Genomic DNA, 11,294 nt, shown 5'->3' on the forward strand with positions numbered 1-11,294 from the left:
TAAAGTCATATGATCATCAAATTTACACCCTTTATAATTGATATATCCATCATCTTTTAAAATATATCAGAACATTTATTATATAAACATCTATTTTTAAGACTTTTTTATCATCCAACTTTCTTCTATCATCATAATAGATCACTATAAACATTTTTTATTTTTTTTATAAATTCTCATCTATCTTTCTTCTATCATCATAATAGATCACTATAAAGGGTGATGGCTTAAAGAGCACACACTAAGCTTTGACCGCTTAGGTGGCAATGTGAGATATTTCTAACCTTTCATTTCCCGTTTTGTTTCCACGAGCTCTTCTTTAACTGTCCGGACCCTCAACACCCTCAACAGTGACTGTGACTGCCATGGTTAAGTTTGAATTTCAATTTTGAATATCACCCGCCCAACATTGAAAAGCAGAAATAGGGACCAGTAATTCTCCCAGCAGAGATGCCAGAAGTTGAGGTTAATTTCATGGACCTTCCCTCTGTTGGAAGTGGAAACACTCTGAGAGGGGGGGGTGAATCAAAGTGTGACAAATTTTTAACAAGTTATACTTTTATGAACCTGACAATTTTAATTCACAGTATGCACAAATGACTGAGACTTAACACCTTGATGAAATACATTAATGAAGCATGAAATATACCATTGAACCAACTAAAACACTTGATTCAGACCTTTAAAAAATGGTATTAAATTTTTACACAAACTTGAAACATCTAAATGAGTACTTCAAATATTGCATTACATAAACCCAACAAAATAGAGTATGAAATAAAGAGAGCTAAAATATGATGTATCAGAGCATAAACTAGTAAAACAGAATGAAACACGACAATGCACATAACACCATATTTTTCATGAGTGGAAAACCCTCTTTGGGTAGAAAAACCACTCGGACGATCCCTTATATTAATTCAAAAAGAGCACCAACTCAGTTCACAAGTTTTAGAAACCACAAGGCCTCAAGGAGCACCAACCCCTCTTCTTATCAATGAATATTTCAACTCGAGCTACAGCCACTGGTGATTTTATGCATGCAATTAAATCTTGCAGTCACAAAACCATCAGGGATTGGAGCGAGAATATTTTACCAGTCTGTACATATGAAAAATTTTGCAACAATATTCTTCAAGGATAAAATCAACACTATCCAATCTCTGAACAATATAGTTTCAAATGAATAAAGCCTCATATACTCTGTACAATATAGTTTCAAATCAATAAAGCCTCATATACTCTGTAACAAAAAACAGAGTATTGATTCTCAAGAAACCCCTCGGCTATCTCTGGTAAAGTACGGCACTTTTTAAATGCTTATCACTTTGTTCACACTCTTCTCACTGTATTTCTCTGTATTTCTCTGTTTTTCCTCTCCTTGACTGTTCTGAAAACAAACTGTTTTATACCAAAACAAAACACCACAATTTCTTTTCGAATAACCCTCGTACAGGATTTGAAAACTGAAAAATCAAATAACTGTTTTTAACTGTGCAACCGAAAGAGAAGAAACTGAAGATGTTTTATTTCCCAGTCATGAAAAACAAAAATAATGCATGAACATTTCCTTATTTTCATTTTGCATAACTGAAAAAAAAACTCTTTCGAACAAAAAATCTGAATCTTTTAAATCATGTGATTCAAGAAACATACCTGTTAAACGCAAACTAATCAAACAAACTAACCAGTCAACCGTTAATCTCTCGATTAAAATCATTGTTTGCTTCATTCTCTGTAACTGAACAAACTGATTCGAGCTCTGTAGCTCCAGCGGCGCTGCGACTCTCATGGCGTTAGGGTTTGACGGACTCCAAGCAGGTTCAAAAACCAAATGAAACACAAAAACATCTTCCAAAAAAACTTTTAACTTGTCCGATACAAGGAGTATCCTGAGGAATATGCCCTTTAGACCATAGACATATTAAACCAAAGATGTCATTAAAATTAATGCAAAGTCAGAGCTATTCATTTATCCGTGTCACCAGCATGGCTCGAAAGAAGATGTTTTAAAACACATAACACGTCAGCCAAGTCAATATGTCCGTGTCACTAAACTGGCCCACGAGAAGGATATAACCACATGCTTAAAAAATATGTAACTTAACCAACACAACATCTTCTTTTTTTTACTTTCTTGTCATCGAGGACAAAAGTACCAAAGAGCAACACCCTCTTATGATTTCATTTCATTGTTTCAAATGTTGCCTCTGCCTACAGAAGGCTATATCAATGCAGATAAGAATGGAGTGGCTATAAGGTATTACCTTGCAGCGGCTGTGTGTGGATCACACTTCACCCGTCTATACTCACAGAAAAGTCTGTATTTTCGTCACTATTCTGTCTCTCTGCATGGGATTTCAGTGGTGAGTAATGAACAATATTTTCGTCATATATGAATATGGTATTGTTGTATATGGAAGAGAGATAATAAGGATTCAAGTCCTTGTCCCAGCAGATCCTTATCCTCCATGTGCAGATGCTAATCGAGATGGAGATCTGGTCGGAGGAAAATGGTTGCTTCTGGGAGGGGTTGCTTGGGCATAGTTCGCTAGTTGATAATCCAGTTGCTGATGACCCATTTATAAACTATATGATCCATTCGATGAACCACATGATCCAGTCAATGATAGAGGTAGGTGCATTCCTTTCATTTCGAGATCGAACAGCAGCAGTTGATCCGTTGAATCAGTCGAAGGAGAAGTCGAAGAAGAAGAAGAAGAAGAAGTCGAGTCGGTTGGACCTGGCTAACGCTGTTTTGCTCCCAAACTCCTATAAACCCCTACAGTAGTAGCCATAGTAGCTGTGGTAGGGAAAAGTGGTGACTATCCCTGCATGCAGTGGAAGGATTCCTTACTGTGTAGCTGCTCCACACGCTATCTCCTCCCAACCAGTTTTCTGAAGTCAATTTATTGATGGTTTATTTTTATATAAATTTTTCATATATTTTAGAAATATTGTATCATGAATTTTAAATTTGGGAAATTTTGTCATGTAGGGTATTATTACAAAAGGGGAATGGGAACTCTTGATTTTACCTTGGATAAGTCAAAGTTAGAAGAGGTGGAGAACATTGTGAATAGATGAGGATCATTTGCAAATAAAGAGTGCGGGGATTGTAGGGGTAATTTATGCATTCTATTATCGAGTTGGCAGAAAGGGAAGGAGAAGATGTTACAAAGAATTGATCATTATTTGAAAATATTTTGAAAGCTTATTTAGGATGTAAGATATTGACAAATGAGTCCTTAAACATTGTTGAAAGAGATTTCTATTTAGTTTAAAGATTATGTATCTAAATAATTAGGGTTGTTGGTGACGATTGTGAAAAGAAAAGAAGCACACGATAACTCTAATTAATAAATAGAACCTAAAAATCTCAATATATTCATTTTGTTTTGTAAAGAGACAATTAAATTTTACTTATAGAACAAGTGTTATCCAATTAGGTTGTTTAGGGAATGTATGAATTTGTCAATTGTAAACTTATGTGTATTTTTTTTATTCACATAAATTTCATTTATATTCCTAGTACTCTAAATTATACTATTAAAAAGGAAAAATAAGGTTTTTAAAGTTAATTAGGTAAATAAACAAATTAAGTATAAAATAACAAAAAAAAAAAGTAGTGTACTTGTTGGTGAGGTGGACTGTAATAGATTAGATCAAGTAATATTAGACTAAAAGTAGAATCAAACTATTAATAGAAATAAATAAAAGGAGATTGCTTAGATTTGTAATCAAAGAATGATTTTATAGTAACAATGTGATCGTATCATCTTGAGTGCAAATGATATACTATAGTAAGATTTAGTAATATTAGATCAATGAAGCACTCTAAATAATATAATGTAAGAATGTAAGATCATAATATGAATCCTTTATTTTGAAAAAAATATGTCAATAATGAGTTATAGATGCTACGCAATAGATATATACAATAATGAGAACACATAGTTCATAGCCAAGGTGATAAAGATAAGACTATATATGATGATTATAAGTGAATAATATAAGTGTGTTCAATTCAAGTTCATCCAACAAGAAAATGTGATGTGACAAGTCAAGTAAATAACAAAACTGAATTTTGGGTTTTCTTTTTGACTCACCATTTGTTTGGACGCTCCTTTTTTTTTTCTAATCTTACCCTAACAAAAGGAATAAGGATTTTTTGTGCAACCTTCCCATGAAATTATGCATGGGATTCCCAGATATTATTCTTACATGGATTCAATGCAAATCAGTCATGGTTAAGTGCAAACTTTATTGACCAAAATCTCTGAACTTAGCTATGGATTTATTACCTGAGTATTATTTATCTTGACTTTAACTTGTTATGCTATGCTTTGATTATTGAAGAGTTGTCATCAATAAACATTTTCACATCCTCCTTCGATAATATGGGAAAATCAATCATCATTTTCTATACTTCCTATACCCTCTTCCTATGCATGAACCAATCATCCAATCTATATATCATCATTTTTCTCTTGCAATTCGTTCTTATCTTTCCACTTTGCCTAGTTACATAGAAATTTATGCGGGAGAATACACAGTAAATGTTAATATTTTTATGTTTATTCATTACACATGGATTCACATACATTAGTCTAAAGAGAAAAATTAAAACTTGATAAAGATATCAAATAACCTAATAGAGATGGCTACATGTGAAATTAAAATTTGATCATATTGTTGATGATAATTTTGTAATTCTCTCTCCATTACTACACAAGTGATATGACACTTGAGATTTATAATCTTAAATACAAATATGGATACAAAGAAAAAATGAATAAGTATAAATAAAATTGTATGCAATTAAAACAATAATATGGAATGTAAGAATTGAATTACCTTCATTCAAATGTGATCAAACCATTTAAAATTTTGCATAGAGTGAAACACTAATATCTATACTTATGGAGGAACATTCACTTCCCTCAATTGTTCTACATATAATCAATTTATCTTTAGCACAGAACAATCCTCAAGTAGACACACTTTCTAATGATGAATCTTTAGTAGATCATCTGGATTTATATATTAGTGTTACATTATCTTATCATGATGAAATATTATTATATCCATTCAATGTATTTTCTTACTCTAAGGGAATCATTCCTACACTTAATGAATATAAATATATGTAGGCTATCTTAGATTCTTTTAATAATGAGAGTATTTATTGAGCATAGGGGTACTCTTTAAATTGATGAATTTTGTTACATTTCAAAGTATAAAATGATAAGGATAAATTTTAAAAATTATTAAATTCTTAATCCTGACAAAATTTCAAAATTGAAATTAAAGTTTCAGATGAATTTAGCAATTTATTTTGAGTGGTTATGTAAGAACATGCTTGGTATTTGTTTTGATAAATTCCAAGTTGTAGTCATGTAAAGAAATTCTTAGTATTTTTCATGAAATATTATTTTAGACCCTATGGCCAAACATAATAAGCAAAAGATTTGGAAAATACATTCCAAGGTAGTTATGCTAAACAAACAAGAGATATAAAATTTTCTCAAATTTTAGTTCATATCACCCACACATTATTCTCTCTACATAAGATTTGGCATAGATTTTTTATTTGAACAAAGATTCACCATTTGATTGATTTTTTTGACAAAATAAAATTCTTATCATACCTAAAACCAACACAAGGCAATTTTAACTATACAAATGACTTATTATTATTTTGTTATGCCCTATATTGCTAAGAATCTTAGAGCTACTTATCAAAGTGTGGTAATAAGCATGATATTAGAAGCTTATTTTGATGAAAATTTTGAGAAATATAAAAGTAGAGTGGGTCATTCTAGAACTCATTAATGAGGACTCAATTTCACCTATGTGTGAATATTTTATTTGAGAATTTAATGAATCTGTGGAATTAAGTGGGATACAAAGAGTAAGTGAAATTTAAGTTCAACATCTTGTACTATAGCTAGGTACATTTTTTGAGGCTCACGAGTTTGAAGCTTTTATTTGAGTCTTATATCACTTGATAGACTATGACAAAATGAATAAATTATAATTTTAAAGAAAAAGGTATTATGATCAAAAAGTGGTTTCAACTTATTACATGAATCTCTATTTTTATGTATGTCAAAATAATTTGAAATGATTTGTATTGAATTGATTTAACATATATGAAAAATGAATGTTTAACTATCCACAAAATGATTTTAATATATTTGTGTTGCATCCATAAAAATTGGAATATATTTTTATATTCATGTGAATATTATATATTTTCAATAATGTATGTTATATATTTTTTTTTTTTTTTACATCAATGTATCCATGTTAAAACTCTTGAGAAATATCCATTCAAATAGAACTATTATTAAAAAAAGGCTGAAAGATATATCAAAGATGTTTAAATATTTTATTAATTTAAAATATTAAAAAAAAATGGGGGTATTTCACAATTAAAGATTTGAAAACCATAATAAAAGTTAAAATCATAACATTCAGGTTAAAATTGTAGATTTGAATATCAAAACCACAAATGTAGGTTTTATCCAAATTCAAATACAATCATAAAATTTCTAAAACATAGTTATTATACTTAATTTCTCTCAAATATTTTTTCAAATAATCAACAAAAATACATTATTATATATTTTCTTTCAATATTCTCTTTTTCATTTTCAAAATATATATTAATTTTTACTATTTTATTACCAAATCAAATACATTTTTTGAATCTAATTTAGATATCTAGACTAAATAAATTATCAACATTAAATATTTATGTAACAAATTTTATATTATAAATTTTCTTAAATTAAATTATTTTTACTTTACAATCAAATATACAATTTTTTTATCCAAAAGTTTGGAATAAAAACTTATCCCTCCCAGATTCAAGTTTGAAATCAAAACTTTTCCCTTCATTAACAATGTACATTTTTGGGAATGATCACATCCCATCATCTGCAGGGCGGGGAACATCAAATTTAAATTTCATATAGTTGGTTTATGGGCTGAGCTGCTAACTCCAACTAACCACTGATAGTAATGGCAAATGTTTATGGAAAAGAATATTGATAAGGGAACGGAAAGTTTGAACGGGTATAAACATATATTATTAACAACTTTTTTCTTATGAACTTTTTTCTTATCAACTTTCTTCTATCATTATAAACATTTATTTTTAACACACTTTTTTATCAAACTTTCTTCTATCATCATAAATGATCACTAAACATGGACATTAATCCATAGTCTTATACAACCCATCCCACAAAACTAAAACCAAAACAGAGGGAAAAAACTTGGACAATGTACCCTAATAATAACGAGGTGGAATTGTGGTCTTGCGTTTCTCTAAGCGTTTCACCTCTTTCATCAGCGCCGTTGCTTTTCCTGTTATATAAAGTGCTCTAGCTATGCTATTTTCATCAGACTGTTTCGCCCATTTACTAGTTCTTTCAACTATGATGAGCTTGGCTTTTGCAATGGAAGCATATATAATGTCTGCTAACGCCAATTGCAACTCCTCTAACAATTCCCGGGTATCAGCATTATAGTTGCGAGCAATACTTTTGCATAGCTTGTACACAGCATTTCCCCCTGCAACTTCCTTCCAGTCCATGGAATCATACGCTCCTCCGCTCTCCAAATCTCCACCCTCAGCCTTTGTCTTCTCCACCTTACTTTTTAGTCCAAGTCTATTAACCATGGCCGATATAATATCCAAACCCCTGGGATTATATACTTTCCTTTTACTTTGCTCTGCAAGCTCATCAATTGCTATAAATGAGCATTCAGATGTTGTATGAAAAATTCTTCTCGGGGGAAGAACCTCTTTATCCACACTTGTTTCCAGAGTAATGAAGAGTTCATCTGCGGCCTTACACGTGATGCGGTTATCTTCATGGGCATCAACAAAATCTAGTATTTCCCATGCTTGAGAGTATGCCTTTAGAGAATCCTTTACCTCTTTGGGAGGAAAATCATGAGAAGTATTACCAAAAGCGTCAGAGCATTCTGATGAATTACAGACTGGAGAGAGATGGATAATGATACTAATCAAGGAAACTGCTGTCATTTTCCAAGATGTTTTAGTGGCCTCTACAAACTGTTTCTCAACTTCTAAGGGCTTACAATCCTCAATAGAAGTCATCTGCCATAAGTACTTGAATCCTCCTGCAGCCTCTTTAGGATCGAAACTGCTAAGATCTAAACCATCTCTCTCCTTTCTACGTGCCAGCAAAGCAACCAACTCTTTACAACTAGTTTCCCCATCATGATTGCCATGTGTGATAAGATCCTTTGCTTTTGCAATGGACCTTTTATTAGCTATCCACAGGCTTTCTCGAGTCTCATCCAGCATCTCTAGGCCTTCCAAAACCTTTTCATAATTTGAGAACTTCTCGAATTCCTTTGCACTTTGCTTGGGCAGTATGCAACACAAACCGGACATGCATCTACTTTGAAAAAAGCTAACAGAGATGATCCAACATAGTTTGCTGAAGGATACCGTTAGCCATTGTACCATCATCATCAAATACAAGAACATCCTTGGGATCTGGTTTTTTGTTGTTTGCTTGACGACAAGCTTGTGAACTTCTGTATCAAGCCTTTCTTCAGGCAGAAGCTTCAGCTCTTTAGCCCTTATCAAATCTTTAATGTGCCTTGTCCAAAAATCTTCGACTTTACAAATGGTCCGCCAGGTCTCTGAATGCCATTTTAGGTAATATCCTGCAGCTATTCCAGATCTCCATGTCACGATTACCCAGCCTATGAGGATGAACGCAACTTGTAGAAAAGTCACTGCCAACTTCAACAGATTAAAGGTTCCATGTGTCTTAAGAGATGGACCACTCATAAACCATCCTATCATTGAACTCCCAATTAGAAGCCACAGCATGACTGCAGCAGAAGAGCTCAACGGTGACTTTGCAATTATAAATTCAGGAGTGTAAGCCCGAGCAACAATCCATGCTTTCAGCACTTTATCTTCAACATCACGCCACCTCCATTGCTTTACGTCAGCATCCCTTTCTGAAGGTAGAATCAAAGGAATCTTTTGAGAAAAAATAACCTGCTAGCAAGGAAATTTAAACAAAGAGACATTAGGGCTGGGTTTTGAATTCCAGAGTTTGGTATTTGGTATTTTCTATTAGAAAATCTATAAGTAAGCAATGTACGGATTAACTTGTAACTGATAGGCATTGTAACTACATTTTAGTCATTGTAACTATAGTGAACGAGTCAATTGCATTCATGGAGATCTTAATGATCCTAGGAAAGAAAACATCGTGCAAATCTTATTATAATAAAAAACAATATGCCATTTGGTATATTGAACAAAGACAATATCACACAGTAATGTGATTATTAGGTCTGAGAAAACTACTAGGGGAAATTCGTAAGCAACATGAAGCACCTCCATTAAGGAAATTCCATGTTATGGTCTTACAACATTTAATTTAACATTTGAATAATGTCAATTACATAATTTAAATAAAGATCTATCATGATCCTCTTGCAACCGCTCTGCTCTGACATTTAAAAGCTCAGTTCTCATTCCACACTAAAATAACCACACTGCTTTCTACCAATCTTTTTGCCACTCCCTATGGCCCTTTGAATTGTTTCTAGGGCTGAGATGAAGCCTACTATGGATGATGTGCTCACCCAAGAGGGAGGTTAGGGACTGGGTGACTCTCCTCTCTCTACCATCTTCTTTGCTTGACAATGGGTCTATCCCTGGCAACAGATTTGCTGACACCTTTCAAGCCACATTATCTTCTTATGTTGTGGCTACCATCCATAATCATTTAGCAGATGTTCATCTCCCACAAGATCTAAACTAGTTCTTCTCCCCTGTTCTCTATTCACCCCATTAGTTATTCTACGACTGGATATGATGGATAATGAACTGTTCTTCAGTAAGAATGTTCTGTTTTATAGGTTTCAAGATCTCTGGTTGTTCCTCCCTGATTTGTGAATGGATGGATCTCAAAACATTGGCTCCCTATTTTGGAGGATATAATAGAGATTTATCCCTAGCCTATGGGTTCTTTGTGGCGAATTTTTAATTCTTCAAAGGATAGAAAAACTATCCTAGACAAAAGAAATGAAATGGATAGATATGAAACACATTCCAAGAGCCCAAATAAAGAAGACTATTGAGAGATTGACAAAAAGAGAAGCTATGCCAAGATTTCTTCAAATTTCAAATTGGATAACTTACCTGGATGCCTAGGCTGGCGAAGTGGGCGCAGGCCAGGAGGAGGAGGAGGAGTACGAAGGAAATGGTTATTATGATTGCCGATCCAACGAAGGCATGCTCACTCGTAACCTTCCTTCCAGACCATATCACATTGTGAGTTTTTGCATGGAGATAGACTCTGTATAATTCAGAGCTCATTTGCAGGACGATTGTAATTCCCAAAGCGCTCAATTTGCCCCAAAACTCTATGGAGCCCCTGGCAGCCATACTTGGCATTAAGTATGCCATCACCACACACAACATGACTCGGCTACTATGGATCATCCACAAGTCATGCTTTAGCACATTGCCCGCCTTACCCAGTGCGTCCTTGGACAATGTACTCTGCCCACAAAGTAAGCTAAGCAGCTGGATAATAAAAGCACTAAGCACAAGGTAATGAGAAGGAACCCAATGGGCTTTCCTACTATATGCTTTCCATACATCCACTAAGATGGAGAATGTAAATATAACTACTACAGCCAGCAATACTGATATTCTTGCAAGGTCACCAATCTCCATGATTTAACAGACTTACAGCTAAACTCACTATCGTGCATGCAGCAAGTAAGTTTAAATAGACAGAATTACTTGGGAAACAAATAAACCTAAAATTCCAAGGACAAACGAATTTGTTGAAATACATTTAAAGTAATAGGATAAAGAGTTACTTGAAAACTAATTAAGGAAAAATTATGTTAGGAACATTATTTTTGTTCTTAATCGGCGATACATCGTATAATCCGTAGATGGAACAGAAGCCATATGACCCTATAACGTGAGGAGCGTATTGTTTTTCACAGTTGTTAGGATAGACAAATGGAATTTGAAAAAGCAGCAGCGTATTGAATGAAAGACTAAATGAAATGTTTTTGTTTGCCGACTGTTCTTCTTTCACAAGCGTATAATCATGTGGGCCACTGGTCGAAGATATTATTCTTACTTTATAATGTCGGTCAAGAAACTTAATTTTGCATTTCAAATAAATATGCTTATAGAGAATAATATGTAACACTCACAAAATGTTTACCAATTCAATAGTAATTTTTTTCGATGGTTTAAG

The 11,294-nt window shown here is 33.2% G+C and overlaps 1 protein-coding gene across 1 annotated transcript; it reads right to left on the bottom strand.

Moving 5' to 3' along the window:
- Positions 1 to 6,874: 6,874 nt before the first annotated feature.
- Positions 6,875 to 10,790, bottom strand: LOC131069306 (uncharacterized). Its single transcript, XM_058004672.2, has 2 exons — positions 10,214 to 10,790; positions 6,875 to 9,058 (listed from the first exon to the last, which is right to left on the bottom strand). The coding sequence occupies exons 1-2, from the start codon at positions 10,751 to 10,753 to the stop codon at positions 7,301 to 7,303; spliced, it is 2,298 nt and encodes a 765-aa protein (XP_057860655.2). The 5' UTR covers positions 10,754 to 10,790; the 3' UTR covers positions 6,875 to 7,300.
- Positions 10,791 to 11,294: the final 504 nt, after the last annotated feature.

Source organism: Cryptomeria japonica, chromosome 8 (genome assembly GCF_030272615.1).
Source record: "Cryptomeria japonica chromosome 8, Sugi_1.0, whole genome shotgun sequence".
In the NCBI taxonomy this organism is placed as follows: Eukaryota; Viridiplantae; Streptophyta; class Pinopsida; order Cupressales; family Cupressaceae; genus Cryptomeria; species Cryptomeria japonica.